The sequence below is a fragment of the Haliotis rubra genome, unplaced genomic scaffold, assembly GCF_003918875.1.
Source record: "Haliotis rubra isolate DU_JTF1 unplaced genomic scaffold, ASM391887v1 Scf489, whole genome shotgun sequence".
In the NCBI taxonomy this organism is placed as follows: domain Eukaryota; kingdom Metazoa; phylum Mollusca; class Gastropoda; order Lepetellida; family Haliotidae; genus Haliotis; species Haliotis rubra.
In genome coordinates this window covers 716,134-733,892 of record NW_025767178.1, presented here as the reverse complement: position 1 = coordinate 733,892, position 17,759 = coordinate 716,134, and the positions used below count along the sequence as shown (strand labels likewise).

General features: G+C 39.7%; 2 protein-coding genes across 2 annotated transcripts in view; one reads left to right on the top strand and one right to left on the bottom strand.

The window, feature by feature from the left end:
* LOC124291274 (vacuolar protein sorting-associated protein 45-like) overlaps window positions 1-3,125 on the top strand; it is a 37,423-nt gene extending 34,298 nt beyond the window's left edge. The window contains 1 exon segment of the mRNA XM_046728248.1: window positions 2,797-3,125. Coding sequence (XP_046584204.1) covers window positions 2,797-2,872 — 76 coding nt within the window. The 3' untranslated portion in view covers window positions 2,873-3,125.
* Window positions 3,126-10,203: 7,078 nt separating this feature from the next.
* On the bottom strand, window positions 10,204-17,430 carry LOC124291263 (glutaredoxin-1-like). Its single transcript, XM_046728203.1, has 2 exons — window positions 16,872-17,430; window positions 10,204-10,603 (listed from the first exon to the last, which is right to left on the bottom strand). The coding sequence occupies exons 1-2, from the start codon at window positions 17,190-17,192 to the stop codon at window positions 10,505-10,507; spliced, it is 420 nt and encodes a 139-aa protein (XP_046584159.1). The 5' UTR covers window positions 17,193-17,430; the 3' UTR covers window positions 10,204-10,504.
* Window positions 17,431-17,759: the final 329 nt, after the last annotated feature.

Below are 17,759 nucleotides of genomic sequence, written 5' to 3'. Positions count from 1 at the left end.
GGTCAGCTCTCTCTATGAAGTAACAACACACACTACCTGATGTACCATGGTAGATGGTCAGCTCTCTATGAAGTAACACCCACACTACCTGATGTACCATGGTAGATGGTCAGCTCTCTCTATGAAGTAACACACACACTACCTGATGTACCATGGTAGATGGTCAGCTCTCTCTATGAAGTAGCAACACACACCTACCTGATGTACCATGGTAGATGGTCAGCTTTCTCTATGAAGTAACACACACACTACCTGATGTACCATGGTAGATGGTCAGCTCTCTATGAAGTAACACACACACTACCTGATGTACCATGGTAGATGGTCAGCTCTCTATGAAGTAACACACACACTACCTGATGTACCATGGTAGATGGTCAACTCTCTCTATGAAGTAGCAACACACCCTACCTGATGTACCATGGTAGATGGTCAACTTTCTCTATGAAGTAACACACACACTACCTGATGTACCATGGTAGATGGCCAGCTCTCTATGAAGTAACACACACACTACCTGATGTACCATGGTAGATGGTCAGCTCTCTATGAAGTAACACACACACTACCTGATGTACCATGGTAGATGGTCAGCTCTCTCTATGAAGTAACACACACTACCTGATGTACCATGGTAGATGGTCAGCTCTATGAAGTAACACACACACTACCTGATGTACCATGGTATATGGTCAGCTCTCTCTATGAAGTAACAACACACACAACTTGATGTACCATGGTAGATGGCCAGCTCTCTCAATGAAATAGTAACATGTTTCATCTGAAGTAACACACACACTACCTGATGTACCATGGTATATGGTCAGCTCTCTCTATGAAGTAACACACACACTACCTGATGTACCATGGTATATGGTCAGCTCTCTCAATGAAGTAACAACACACACTACCTGATGTACCATGGTATATGGTCAGCTCTCTCTATGAAGTAACACACACACTACCTGATGTACCATGGTATATGGTCAGCTCTCTCTATGAAGTAACACACACACTACCTGATGTACCATGGTAGATGGTCAGCTCTCTCTATGAAGTAACACACACACTACTTGATGTACCATGGTAGATGGTCAGCTCTCTATATGAAGTAACACACACACTACCTGATGTACCATGGTAGATGGTCAGCTCTCTCAATGAAATAGTAACATGTTTCATCTGATGTGTACTATATCACAGAAACTCCCGTCACACACATACTATATGGAAACTGGTAGACTGAGGAACTAGTAGTTTAGGAACTGATCTTTCCTGATTATAGAGAGTCACTCCTGGAACAAGTTTGGCTGAATATGGTGTCACGTGATGAAGACATGTCCTTGATCTAGAGAGTTGAACTCAACACCTCGTGCGAGCACTATTTGTGTTGATAACTGCTATACATCTACTGTACATTGAATGCACTAAACGATTGAGGAAGGCTATGGGGATATCAGTCCACACTCTTTGAAATCTTGCAGTGAGTTGTGCAGCAGTTGTTGGTCATCCAGCCTTCTTTGGATTTCATCCCAGAGGTGCTGTATAGGGTTCAAATCCGGACTGAGGGCAGGCCATGGCAGTGTGAGGATGTTGTGCTGCTGGGGGAAGTTTGTTGTTAGTCTGGCAGTGTGGGCATTGGCGTTGTCGTGTTGAAACACGTGATTCCGGTGACAAGCAAAGTGTGGCACAACCTTAGGTATTAACATTTGGTTGATGCAGTGAGCAGCGTTTGCTCCATTGCCTCGATCTGGGCCAATGTTCTAGAAGACCACGGGTCCAAGTTTCTGGTTAAGTGCAATAACACCACATACCATGATGCTCTGTCCTCCCCATGTGTCTCTCTCCACAAAACAGCCATCGGTGTAGTGTTCACCTCTCCTTGAAACTCTAGCTCTGCCATCTGCCACATAAAGATAATACTGACTTTCGTCGGAGAAAGACTACAGTCCTACACTGCTGATATTGCCACGGTGGGGTAGCCTAGTGGTTAAAGCGTTCGCTCGTCACGCTGAAGACCCAGGTTCAATTCCCCACATGGGTACAATGTGTGAAGCCCATTTCTGGTGTGCCCCGCCATGATGTTGCTGGGATATTGCTAAAAGCGGCGTAAAACTAAACTCACTCACATGTGTGCGGAAACGGTCCTGCAAGTGTTGTCTGTGTAGGTGACGATCTTGACGTGCAGTCGTAACCCTCGGTCTGCCACCGTGTGGGTGATCATCTGTGCTGTTTGTGGCATTGTACCGCTCCCTCAAATGCTCAATCGTCCAAATACTGCAGTTAAGGTCATTAGCAATGACCCTTGGACATTGACCAGCATGGAGATGTCCGATGGCTTGCACCCTCTGATTTTTTGTCAGTCTTGGCATACTCGCTGCGTTCAGGAAACGAATGACAGGCTGGTAATTTGGGGTGCCTTTTATACCCATTGAGTCAACATTTTAGCTTGGTTATCATGCTTTTCATAAAGACGCATTCACGAGCATCACCATGTTCATTGATAGTGAAAAAAGTTTGAACCGTACACAGAATCCAAAACAATGTCATCTTTGTGATGTCAAATTACCTCAAAAGATGTAAAAATCCATAAAATCTTAATGTCTTGAAACTTGTGCTCTTTTAATGTGTGATGTTTCTTTTGTGGTTCAGTATACTATGGTAGGTAAGTAAAAAGATCACATTGTTATGTATGCTACTTCAACATCAGCAGATGTGTCACCATAACGATAGAGTAACATACTACATAGAGCTTGCAACTGAATTAGCTTCTTACCAGTACCTGTTTCATTCCAGTTTCCTGCAGGAGATTTCCCAGGCTGTTGGAGCAACGTCACCCAGTCATCATATGGGAAGAGGGACACGGCGATGATGTTCATAGGAGCAAGAGCATTATGTATGAACAATTTCTTCCAAAGCATGCAATGGTTTCCATGATTATCAGACATTTTTTGTGTAAAATGCTCACAACTCCTTGTCAAGTTATGGCTTGTGATATTGTTCCTAGTCTATGTTGTTTTGATGTATCATCATTTGATTTATATATATGTACAGGGAATGTGTGAAACCAGGGATTTCACGTAATCCCTGAAAGAGTCAGTGATTTCATGAAATCCCTGTGACCCCCAGGGATTTCATGTATTCCCTAAAATTTCCAGGGATTCCATGAAATGATTGAAATATTGGCTTAGGGATTTCATGAAATCCTGGTAAGCCCTTACTGAAATAGAGAACACCAAATTTATGATGCGAGTACAGAGTATTTCCTGATAAAATTCATTTGTTGGGACAAGATAGAGTGTTATCATACAAGCTATTACACTTCAGTAGCACTTTAAAACATTTACAACGTATTGATTTACACTGGTTAAGACAACAGTTACATTTCTGGAAACCCTGACCACCACAATTCGACTCGAAAATCACAGCTTTGTGGAGAAACAGTTGTTTGTCCATTGTCACATCATTCGTAGAAAGAAGACGCTGAGGACAAACATGAAATATATGGTTTGAAAAATACCTTTTCCTTCCCAAACCCATATCCCAAAGCTCTTCTTCAACAGTGGGATGATGTATATTCCAAGTTATTTCTATGAATGGTATAGTCTGTTTAAACTTAAACTTCTATTTTCAATAAAGAAAGCAAAATGTTTGAAAAAATCGCTAATTTTTTAAATGCTACATCACAGTAAAATGTTGAGCCATTCCGTACGGAATTATGAGAGACACTTGTGCCACAATATACAGAGTATAATATATGAATATTAAAAATGCAATAATAAGGGTACAAGTTACATTAAGATGATATGTACAAATTTGCAGTACGCTTTTTTAAGAATATTAAGGCAGGTTTTGGCAGATAAAATCGATACACCTGGACAAGCTAGAAGAAAACTAACTTTTTCAACATACCCAGATTTTAAAGAAAGCATCTAAAAGACTTGTACATTTAGATAAAAGTTGCAATCGCTCATCAGCATACAAAGGACAATGCAATAAAACATGACACTCATCTTCAATAAAATCTTTACAGTTTCAATTCTAAGCGGCGCTACCACACATCTAAACAAAGCTATTGCTTTTCTCATAGCGAGACATTACAATTAACATAAAATACCAACTTGTAAAAGGTACTGTCTCCATTTATAAACGAAATCGCTAAAAACAACATCTGTAACTTTTGAAACTACAAAAGGAATATTGATTAAATTATTAATCATAACAATAAGATGCACTAGTGTGATGCTACGATTAGACATTGGGTCTCTCTGGTTGTCAGCTCCAGACTTTGGGGTAGGGGTACTGATCCCCTGGGCCCAGTTGGAGGGTACATGACCAGTCTCATAACATGTAGAAAACAGTTTATGAAGATAATCTATACAGATGTCATTTGTCAAAACATCAACTGGAATATTATCGAAATCTGGTAATTTCCCTCTCTTAGCTTGACTTAGTGTCATCAGTAAATAGTCAAAGTTTTCAACTCCTAAGACCTAAGGGATGAAATGAGACTAAACAGTAAAGCCGTGAGAAAATTAACTTGGTATCCCGACTCAAGGTAGTAATTAGCCAAAAGTGTCATCGGTAAATTGTCAAAGTTTTCAACTCCAAAGAACTAAGGGATGAAATGAGACTCAACAGTAAAGTTTTAAGCTACAAACATCCTAACAGGGAATGTGTGTAATGGAACACCATGAAAATCAGTAATCTCATGAAATCCCTGGAAATTTTAGGGAATACATGAAATCCCTGGGGGTCACAGTGATTTCACGAAGTTCCAAATTCATTATGAATGACAAGCAATATTATCAATAGGAAGTCAGTGATTGGAGCAACCAAAAGACCACTCTGTTACATCATTTTCACACAAACAGCTGCAACACATAGGGAGTTAAAGATTCCTGTCAGTTCACCTTGTCCTCATGCTCATCACAAGTTAATCTTGACAGTGTGAGGAATGGCATTCCAGTCCATTCTTTGAAGAGCCCTAAGAACACCTCCTCCAGCAGCTTATAGTATTAATGAATGGTACCATGACATCAGCCAATATCTCACATCTGTGAGGTGAGGTGAAATTGGGTTTAACGTTGTACTTTAGAATATTTCGCTCATATGACGACGTGCATGCGTGTGTAGGTGTATATGCGGCTGCTTGTACTAGCCCAGACTTAAGCTGGTTTTATAGTGCTAGCCCACTAAGATACCATGCTGCAGTGAAGCATGAATATCCCACTCAGACACATTATACTGACTCCGAGCCGACCAGTCCTTGTTGTACCCATTAATGCCGAGCGCCAGACAGGGACCAACCAGTACCATATTTTAACGTCTTTTGGTATGACGCAGTCGGGGATCGAACCCGCGACCTTCCGCTGTCCGGGCGGACCACTACACCACGGAGGCGGTCCTCACATCTGTAATGTTCCCATGGACAACAATGATACTTAAGACCATTATGGAAGCACCCCCCACAACCGCCACCCCAGATGGTTATGACATCTGTTCATGGCTTGATCCAGGAGGGAAATGCAGAGAGAACATTGGAGAAATCAGCTGATGACCACTGATACCAATTCTCCCCAAAACATGCTACTGTTCTCTTTGTTCACATTTTGTTCCCTTTAACATTTCCAACAGGCTCCTCATCATGTATCTTCATTGACCTCAGATTGTATATTTCACCTACAGTTTGAACCAGGAGCTCTTCAACTCAACCCTTTACATTCATGTGGTGGCCCTTCAATACTTGCACTGGTGTCCCCCCGTCATCATATTGTTGGAATGTTGCTAAAAGTGGCATAAAACTAAACTCACTCACCCACTCAATAGTTGCATTATATTCATTGGCGCTATTTCTTTACTTGGTTGATAGATGCCATTAAATTCAAGATGGTTGGAACATTTTGAAAATGACTTTTTTAATTAATGCAACTGTAATAATCATATTCACATATATTAAACTGGCTGTTTTCTGCTTGACTGTACATTGTTTGTACATTCTCAGTGTCCTGTGATTGTCAACACTAGATTTTTCAACAGATGTCCTCTTCACTGCCTGTTATCTAATGAGTAGTTGCAAGGGAAACATTATCAAAACTAGTCCACTGTGCAATCTCAAAGCTGGGATACATCTTTTGATTCTATTTGAGCATGGGAAACTTATTCCCAGGTTACCGAGTTCATGGCCAAGTAGCTGCAGATCAACTCGGTCAGTACTCTTTACCAGTATTGAACAAACTTGTGGATGGATTAGACAGCCTCAGTCGGAGCAGTTCAGTCCCACCTGACAGTCCCTCCGATGCACAGAAAACACAGCACAAAACCTTGTTGTTATCATGTATGTTTGTGTGTGCAGAGGATATCACCCAGATAACAGTAGCAGCATGGCTACTGCAAAAATGAACTTGGTAATTGCTGAGCTTTAGCCATGAGACTAGCTCACTGAGAAAAGAACAGTATTACAAACATCTATTCATTATGATGTTCAGTCAGATCTTCCAGGATTGTAGATCTATACATTGGGGCCATGAGCGACAGCCAGAATCTGCAACATGGTGTCGCAGTAGCTATCTCCTCCCAATTCTGAGGGGAAAAGGGAGCAGGGGAAAGATTCCAAGCTTTGAGAGGTACTTCATTCTTGGGGTCTTGGTTAAAGATATGACCTGAGAGTTATCTTCAGTTGTATATGATGTCAGAATCAGTATATGTGTCTGGATTGGAGAATCGTTGGAACATTATTTTGTGGAAGTACATGAGAATTACAGGCATTTGAAGATGTGGATACTCTCTCAAATATGCTGATATTGGTAACAAGTGCCACTGGTGCAGTAGATCTGCTTTGATGCTGTTTCTTGTGCAATTCCTCATGAATTAAGTTACAGTGAAGAGGACATTTGTTGAAAAGTGTAACTGATTTGTATAGTTTGATAACAGCCAAAACAGAATTTATGGCTATAATGTATTAGAGGAAGTATTTAGTCACCATGATAAATGTTTGTTTGATCCAATACCTTGTGTACATTGGCATATTTGTTCAGCTGTAGCGAAATTTGGTACATATTTTTATTCCACATTTATGCTCTATTATTTTGACAATGTGTTGATAACTCAAAGGGCACGTTTGGCTCAGGGAGCTGAAGTTTGCCATGCATGTTTCTCCTGATGATGTCATCATATTTTGTCTTAAAAATATCATTTATGTCCTCAATAATTATGAAGTAAATCTTTGTGTACCCATGGCAACAGAGAGGTTTATGAAGTGTCTTGTTTTGTTGTCCAAGTGAGCTAAAGTGCCAGGATGCATTTTTTTATTTGGATTTAATGAATAAGGTCCCTGTGAAACAAACCAATAATCAAAATTGAGCTTGAGCTTACCTTGAGCTTGAGAAATTGCACTGAAACTGTTTTCAAATACTCACACATGGGCACACCAAGTTGGTTGTTATTCAGTGTACTGAGCAAACATTCAGTCACCTTCCTTGTACATATTAAATTGAAGGAATCATGCCAAACCTCACTTTTCATGTCAAACCTCATTGTCAAATGACAATGATTGATGTATGTTCAAGTAACTAAATGACACTTTGATCACATGATACCATGTTAGTGGCAATCACTTGTTATGTATCATCAAATAAGCCTTTATTCCCCAGAATTGAAAGTCTTTTTTTTTCAGAGAAATATGAATAAGCAGGAAATAGTCTTGGCGGTACAGACCTTTATTGACTTATTATAATAGTTCCAGCATTGGTCAACTATAACTTTGTGCAAGTGAGCCCAGGCCTTTTTACTTTGTCTTAGGATGTGTATCACATATTTTATTTATCATATGAATATATGATTACCCTTTAGTTATAAATGTTTCTCTCTGTGTATTTGAATGATTCATGTGTTATTACTGAAGCTAAGGACTCGGTGCAGAATGAATATTGTGTTGATAGAGATTTGAAGGCATCATGGTCGAAGTATCTGATATTGCCATTCAGATGTCCCTGCTTGTCACTGATGGTACTTTGGATGATCCTTGATTCACAACTGTGATGAATGGAAATAAAGGATTTATTTACTGAACATGGGTCATGTTATAAAGATGATCACCTATTTAGTAGCAATACATCTTTATTAGTGTTATTTATGACACATCACGCATATGCTTTATTCATTCATTCATTCATTCATTCAAATAGGGGGCGGTGGGGTAGCCTAGTGGTTAAAGCGTTGGCTCGTCACGCCATAGACCCGGGTTCGAATCCCCACATGGGTACAATGTGTGAAGCCCATTTCTGGTGTCCCCCGCCGTGATGTTGTTGGAATATTGTTAAAAGCGGCGAAAAACTAAACTCAGTCAGTCATTCAAATAGCAATGTCTAGGGACTGTACACTGTACTCTGCAACTCCACCTCTTGATTCATAATCTACTCCAGACAGACACTTCTAGTTTTCTCAAGATGCACTGACACACAGGGGTGGAAATAACCCATTGCCCGACATCTGAGTGTAGTGTGTTTTTCTGTCGGGCAAGCAAATTTGTATATCACACTGTACCGGTGTCCAGTTGACTTTCCAATGTTAATTATGTTGTTTAATTAAAAAATCAACAAGAAAACGGACGGTAAAGTGGAAAAATTATCAGGGCAAGTGATTTTGCATGTGCCACAGTACTGGAGTACAGTAGCAATTTTATAGTTATTTCCACCCCTGACACACCATGCATGTATTTCACAACTGTATTTTACTTTGAATATGTCAAGTCCATGACCCAACAAAAACAGAATGTAAAAACAAATACCCAGTGAACTGTGACAATTTTCAAAATATGTTATTTGTAATACTTTCAGACTTGTCCCCCTTTTTCATTTAATGGTCTGTATAGGACCAAGTTTCCTTACTTTTTTAATCAAATCTGGGTTAATGTACACTAAATTTCTGAAAAGAACAAGATCCAGCAGTTATAAAATTAGTTGATGACAAATGTATATTTTGCCAGTTTAAAAATGAACACATCTTGCATGTACTTCATCATTGTAACCATGTCAAACGTTGCTTGAATAACATTTATGAGAACATTTGGTAATAAAATTTAAGCTTATACACAGTCAATATTGTTTGTAACTTACTTTAGCTACTAGTAACCATGACTTTAGCCACAAAGAGATACATTTTTTTATACCCATGTATAAAAATGAATGAATGACTCTAGTGCCAAATACTATCATTAAAATATCACATTCTGACATGTGATATGATCTTATTACATAATACTACTACATCACTGATAGCTGCTTGTATTCAGCTGACAATTCACCGATCGGAGCAGCGTCATGGCGTTCAAGTCAGTTGTGTTGTTTTCTCTCAGGTACGACCATGTAAGATGATAACAGATAATCTGTCCCATTCTTGCTGCAGGGCTTGGTCGTATTTGTCAAGACTTTGCACTGACCAATAATGTCCTGAACAATAGTCAAAAGAATTAAGATGTACACTCAGTTCTGGGGAGTCTTCATATTCTCCGGAAAGTTCTTGGTGGGTTTAACTAGGCGTCTCTTCCTGGGAGAAGTCCCATTCACTGTCTGAGCTGTGTGTAGAGGGGTCAAGGGCTCTGAGCTGATGATGAGCCTTATCAGCCTGTGACTGTGCCAGGATCAACCAACATCTTTCTGCTGCAGTTTAGTTTAAATTTTAATCTTTAAAACTTAATGATTTTTTTTAACAAGAACTAGTGCTACTGCTGCTGCTGCTACTACTATTACCTCATGGTGTATCATGCTAAACAATAAATAAATATAGAGCTCTGCCAGTCATATTGAAAGCTGGATTCAAATCTGTTAAACAAATTCACTTCTCAATATTAGTGGGAGCAAGCATGTGAAGTTTCAAGTTCATTGTCCTTGTGGATTTCTGTCTCCAGGACGTGTGAGATAACTTGGTGTCATGGCCTTAGTGCAAAGTTAAACAATTTATAACGTCACAAAGCTTGAAATGTATGTGTTACACTCCACTACTACTTGATGTGTTATCTACACATGGTGGCCATACAGTAAATCAGATAGGCACCTCTTGAAGTTGAACAAATTAATGTCTTACCATTTGTTCGACAAGCAGGCCAAGTTTCAGATTCATTAATTCTGTGGTTATTCAGGGAATCGTGTTTGTGCTGGATGCTGGACAGAAGTGCAATGACTTCAGCTGAACATACACACAAAGTCAAACTAAATACGTTTTTATGAACAAGAATAGTTACAAAGTGACCAAATTTCAAACTTAAATGCTGATTAAAACAATAAAGCGGAGACCTATTAAACAAACCTCCACTTGAAAGATATCAACATATAATTTATTATTGGAACTGATAAATACTTGGCTTGAAATTCTGGGATGTCAGTGAAGAGTCAATGGTCTGGTTTAATTCATTTTTTCATCCAATAATCCACAAGTTTCTGAATACTTTTGTTTGCAGACAATTTTGCCGTCAAGTTGACGATGAATGTTCTGTGTCAGTAGTAAGTCAGGCCTGTAGGAGGGACTTCAGCTGCCCACTCTTGTGTGCAGCAACAGTTTCATCTCCACCACCCAGAAATTGACCATTGATGAAAACTCTTGGCACCTGGAAAAAAAAAGACGGCATGCTATGATATATTCACAAACCGTTTTCCAAGGTATCCAACAACTTTATCTGCAAAAACACAGTGACAAATTATAAACTGTAAACATGCCCTTGTCGCAATCAGTCAAAATTTGAATGGACAAACACACATCACTGACATCCTAGACAGGGTGGAGGTCAAGGAAATTTGATGAAGTACCCCCAAACTAATATCCAGTGTGTCCTTGTGGACACAATATACTTCTTTTCTGGGAAAGAACTTTCTGAGTTTGTAATATCCCTTATTAACATATAAACATTCTGTTTACAATCATTATTCTCAAGACATTGAAAGTAACACATATTAAAACATAATCATTATCAAATGGGAAGCATCCATGATCATTGATTTCATGCAAATTGATGGATTCCCAATTTTGGATATGGACTCTCAAAAGAATATGCCCTGAGTCCCCAGGACTCCCAGTTTCGAAGAGCTGTGTTAAACCCTGGGAGGTTCTTGAGAGGCATATCGAAGTTGGTATTCAAGTATAAGACAAAATATTATGGATGTCAACTAAGGCTGTAACGATCTACTCGCATATTCGGTGAACTGAACCGGAGCCCTTCATGAATTCAATTCATTATTCGTGGTCACCGAGACCGAATATTAACGAATATTTATGATTTTTTTAAGGGAGCATGTTTTACTTGAACTCTTATGTCCTTTTCCAAAGTGACATATGCAAGAACGGAACATGTACTAACATTGCAGTAGTGCAAGTCATGTTAGTTTGCCAAGGCCGCACATGGTACTGTCATCTATAACTATTACATACCAAATTTGAGTGTCATGAGATCACTGGTTATTGCTACGACAAATTAACACTGTCAACATGTCCGTTCCATACTGTACATCAATCACTTAACTACAATATTGTATTCGTGAATAATTATTCGTATTCATTACCCAATATCCATGATACGTATCATATTCGCCACATAGTGGCAGCTCTAATGTCAACTGCTCCTTTATTGTATACACAATGTTTCTGCTCTTTTCCTTGCCCCTTCGTCAGTTGACATCTATACTAGGCACATAAAGAAACTGTGCATACAAAAATTTAAAATCTAAATTTATCAAACCTGTGTAGACACATAAGGATTTAAAGTCAGAGATTAGTGACATGTATCCAACATGCATGCACGTGCCACGTTCCGTGACGTCAGTGGGTCCTTGAGACGTGCAATACGTTGTTGCACGTGCATTCCGGGAAAGAGAAACAGAGCAAATGAATGCCACACAATACTGTCACTTTGGAAAGCTCAACCCCTGCCCTTGCGATCATTCAAAAAATTAAACGGCTGTTGAAACGCATAGCATGCCAAGGCTCACGTCTGCACAACGTCATGAGGCCATTGGGATGGTCCGTTGGGGAATGTCTCAACGACAAGTGGCTGCACATTTCCACTGCCACCAGAACACCATTTCTGCACTGGTGAGACGCTACCAGAACACAAATGACGTCATCGATCGGCCACGTTCTGGACGTCCACGTGTAACAACGCTAAGACAGGACAGATGGATAAGGGTGACCCATCTTCGCCACAGGTTTCAGACTGCAGTGATGATTGCCCGAAACCAACACAGTTCGACAACGTTTACATCATCACGGGATCAGACCACGACGTCCCTCCATACGGCCTATCCTGACACAACGTCATCGACAAGCTCGCCGAATGTGGTGCCGAAATCATGTCCGCAGACCCTTGTTTTAGTGGAGAAATGAATCGACGGCTACGCCGTCTTCCTCATCCGCCAGATAACGTCCTTGACCTTGCAACAGAACTTAAGAGAATCTGGCGTGACATCCCACAAACCTTCCTTGCACGTTTGATAGGCTCTATGCGTCGTCGATGCACTGCTGTTCTCAATGCCGATGGTGGACATACCCGTTATTGAGCTTGTGACATGGTCGTTTGACCCCTGTCCCGCTTGTGGACTTGTGACGTCATTGTGATTGACTTTTCCATTGAAATTCTCCCGACTTGTTATGGTCACATGATCCCTCCATTGAAGTTTATATGTACCTTTGACATTGTTATCGTACTTATCAACTGGGATAATATTTTGACAATGCACAGTTTCTTTATGTGGCTAGTATATAATACATGTATTTTGTCTTATAGGACAGGGTTACACTTACAATTGCAAGGCCACATCATGCACATGCCTTTGGTGATTTCACACGTCAAGACTGATCATGCACTCACTGATTTTATTTGACAGTATCAATACAGACACTTGGCACTGGTGTCCTCCCATAAGAACTACAGCTTAAAACAACACATGTTATGGTCCAGTGCACAGATTCACTACATGCTGTCACCTGCGTCTGCTTAATGGATTTGCCCAACAGAAAACATATATAACATTTTTGCTGCAGCAGTTCATGCTGGTTTTGATAGTAAATAGTTTGCCTTCACAAAATGTAAATTTGCAGTCTTCAGTTATGATTGAACAAGTTCCGCATCGAAATGTTTAACATTTTGTTACACTGACTGATAAACCTTTTTTCATAGTATCACTTTTATACAAAATTGGAAAATTTGCTTTTATAATGGGCATAACTGTGTAGTTATTAGGATTGTAGGTACGAACAAATGGAAGAATGTCCATCTCTGTGTTTGTTTCTTTTGTTTAAGTGTCTCTCTTGTGACTTTTACTGCTTTATGAACAGTATTTTCAACTACCTAAGAAGATATGTCTTATATATCTATTACATATTACCTATTGTCACTAACCTTATACGCATGATGACGACATAGATACTACCGTTATGCGTCGCCTATGACTTACTTTTCATAGTACACCTGAAGAACCGTTGACCGGCGAAAGATCTTGTGCAGATAAAGTCTGGAGTCTGGCACTCGGTTGCAGTTTATAACAATACTATTTGAACTTAAAAATCATTCGTTTATATTTCTCCTTTACTCTAATATACCTTTACCTATACTCCAAATACTAAGCTTGGCTTGTTTTATGAATACGAATCATATGAATACAAGAACATTCATTAGCATACGCTTCGCTCTTGTCCTTTACTTTCTGGTTATTAGATTACCTTTACAACAACATGACTGGTCAATAGGATTTTAAGCATGTAGTTCTTCTGGGAGAGCTGATGGGCTGTGCTCATTACATGCCATGGGGGTGCCTCTACTCAGATACTTAATCCCTAATTAATCCATGTAGTTAATTTGGGATGTACTTCAAATGGGATGTAGTTCTTATGGGAGTAAACCTTGGCACTACAGCTGACATACACTATCTCTGATCATGCACTCGCTGATTCCATTTGACAGTGTTATGCCTAATATATGATATTAATGATATGGAAACAAACTCAGTTAATAATCTCTATATACCAACCACACTTCAGACTGACTGACTGAGATTGGTTTTATGCCGCTTTTAGCAATATTCCAGCAACATCATGGCGGGGGACACCAGAAATGGGCTTCACATTGTGCCCATGTGGGCCACACTTCAGAATGTCTTATATGTCTTATGACACTCCTGCGTGAAATGTGATTTTGTTAGATCACTTTCCAATATGGCAGAAAGCTCTAATGTTTTCCAAAACATTTATTCATACTGGATAGCGAACAGTTATCGCAGCATAATAGTTATCGCCAATACATCAGTATCACACGTGCGCAGTTCCGGTCATTTACAATTCCGGTATTTTTTCCCCATGGTATTTGACAAAAATAATGGACAGCAAAAGAAAATTCTTCACGACAAGTAACATAAGACAAAAATTCAAGATAAAGTTATGAACCCACGACCTATGTAATAGCAAGTTCAAGTTCAGAAGTCATTAATTTTTTCATTCCCTATCAATCTACTGTAAAAGAAACACTCAAATAGTCACCCAATCAATTATTCGAGGTTACTGTATCATATAAATATATATTATTTCACGAATGGCATAAGAAATTCTAAATGGAGATAACTGTTACAGTTAGTTGTGAGAAAACATCTATTTATACTGCCATGATTCCCTTCCATCGCGTTATATAAAAACACGATCGGCGGCAGTGAACAGGCTGGACACATCGGTGAATGGCTAATTAAGTATCATAATTAATTCTGTTTCATTAATTTAACGAACAACGGAGTAATTTTGTAAATACCACTAAAATATGGCGATAACTGTTAAGTTGCCAGTACTGATTTCAGGGTTATCGGCAACGTTTCAGAAATAATATCGGTACTTTGATGATATAAACTGATATCAGTAATGGGTAAAATTCAATTCTTCAAGTAAATATTTGATATTTACCTTTCATTCCATGGTATGTTTGTGTATACTTAATCAGGTTGGGGAAACCTACTGATCAGCCTATAATAGGCCGAACAGGATATTATAGGCTGTTCTGCCTATTTTGCTATAGGCCGATCGGTATATATTTTAACATTTTTCGAATTATTTTACAAACTATCAATTTCCTCACGAAATGGTTTTATATGATCATAGAGATGAATAGCTATTGGACCTCGTCAGCTTGAAAAAAAAGAAGTTTTAGTTATAGCCTGTCATTATACACACGAGCCATATGTATTCATGGAAAATAATGCCCCCGTACATCGGGCCAGAATTGTGAAAAACTACAAAGAAGAAAATGGTATTATTAACACAGAATGGCCCCCCAGTCTCCTGATCTCAAGATAATTGAAAATATCTGGTAAAAAATTAAGAGGCAGTTGCAGCACATCGCATCAACAAACATGACGAACTTTACGTGGAAATTCTGTGTGTATGGGAAAATCTCTCACTGAATTACCGTGCCGTACCATGTTTTCGGGGGAACCATGTTTTCGGGTATGTCTTTTTCCTGTAATTTCTCGCATACAGAGAGATGACAGCGCCACCTGTAAACACTGTCTCCAGTGCAGAAGCTTCCGTGGCAACTGGGACACAAAATGTTTGAAATATCCAGCTTTCATGTTAGCTGTGACTTAAATTTCTGTCAAAGTACTAAAATTCTACCCTAGAACGTAATGCACTTTCAGAACCTTCATAAATGTGATCATAACTTTTGAAATAAAGCTCGTAACATGTCAAGCGGACCATCGTCTGCTAGAGTGAAACGCCAAGCATAAACATCACGTGACTCTAATGGAATGTTGACGACGTAATAAAAAAACTATGGAAGACCGAATTGGTCATCTCTTACATATTTTTTTTTCCGTGGTGCAGAATTCGTCTCGGCTTGTGACCACTGGGTTCATTTAAAATACTGATGCGATGTCACTGTACTGCGCAGACAAGACGTGTTTTATCCCTGTTTATTGTCCCTGCCATGGCGTGCCAAGAAGAATGAATGTGCACATGATTGAATAACTTACCTGTAAATATGTTTATTTTTAACAATTTTCACAAAAAAACCCACTCAAATAATCAAGAGAGAAATGACAAGTTTGCTTGACTTTTCATTAAAATGCCACGTATTTGTTGACTTCTTGGGAGAATGCATTACCTGGGCTTCCATACAAGGTCGTGACCCCGCGCTATAACGAGTAACCCGAAAACATGGTACGTCACTTCTCCCGCTCGTGCTGGAGGACAGACACAAAATGTTCGCTGCATTGGAAACCAGCAGACGACAACATTCTGACAATAAATTTATGAAAGGTGAGATGACATTTAATTACGGAATTACAGTTTTGATAATCTACTGATACGCAATAATTTACATGATTATCTTTTGCGTTATTACCCAGAAAACACGTTACACCATGGTATGTTAGAGACTTATATCGGACTTTACCTGACCGTGTACGGGAAGTGCTGCATATGAAGGGTGAACTGACAAAATATTATTGGAAGCCTTTAAGCGTTATCAAGTTACGCTGTTTTGAGTTTCCCTCCTTTTCCCCTGCGCCAGGCCAGGTACTGTAGGGATAATATCCCGTTTGGCCTATTATATTGCCGATCGGTAGGTTTCCCCAACCTGTTAATGAGCCTGGGGCGCATATCTGTAGTACCCATGACGACAGCAGCTTTAGCTTTACGAAGAAGCTAATTTTCAGAGGTCATTTTTGGCATTTTGCTTTGGTTTGAATGACACTGGGTGATATCAGGGAGCAGGAAATGCCAAAGTCCGAACGGTGTTAAGCGTATTTGTGCACAGAGGTTTGTATTGGGTAAGAGTTCCTCCCGTTTCCCCATCCCAAATAATATTCATAAATTAATATCATTGATTGTGTCATGTTACGTACCGTGCTTCCTCCTGTGATACTGCCAAGATAGTTCTGTATTGCACCACATTTGGAGTTCGTTTCGATCTCCATAACCTCGTAGTCATCCGCCGACAGGATATCTCCGATGTATTTCTTGAGGACGTCCTTCGCTTTCACGCAGAATGGGCATGAAGATTTGGAGAAAACCATCACTTTCTTTCCAGCTATTTTGCTGTCGACCAGATCTTTCACGTCAGACATTATGATTGTGCTTGTAGTTCTGTATGATCCTGCGAAGCGCACAAAGCAGTGTATGTTGACAACAGTGGTTGGTACGAAACCTTTGCGGAAGAAATTCATTCAATATTTGCACTGCGCGTGCAACAAAATGCTCCTTCTTTGTAAAGGTAAAGGAGGCAAAACAAGCGCTGTTTCGAGCCCGAACGTAAAATTTGTCTCCCTTCTTCTAATGCGGTTCATGACGCATGTTGAGGTAGACTGGTACCCTGCTTCTTAGTAACCGCGCTTGTTCATCCTGGTTCCCAGGCCTCTCATTAGTTTATATAGAGGGCCTCCCGGGCCTCTCATTAGTTTATATAGAGGGCCTCTATATAAACTAATGAGAGGCCCGGGAGCCAGGATGGCGCTTGTTTTGCAACACAGAGCGCTGGCGCTCACTTGCATGCAAACTAGTCTAAAGTTAATCGCCCGCTTGGTGTCTCTGCCCTTGCTCGGGACGGGAACCAGTCAAAATTTGATGCCGCGAAGAGGTGGCCAGTAACCACTAACCAGTGGTCCTAGTCAAAATGGCCACACGTCAAAATGGCCATTAAACATCTAGTTCAAAATGGCCACAAAAAAAGTCAAAATGGGGTCACAAAAAAAGTGAAGATGGCAATACATTATTTTTTTTATTTTTTAATGCTC

Coding starts and splice junctions, on each gene's coding strand:
- LOC124291263 (XM_046728203.1), bottom strand. CDS start 17,192: ATGAATTTCTTCCGCAAAGGTTTCGTACCAACCACTGTTGTCAACATA. Junction 10,604..16,871: donor GTATCACAGGAGGAAGCACG/GTACGTAACATG, acceptor TTTTTTTTCCAG/GTGCCAAGAGTTTTCATCAA.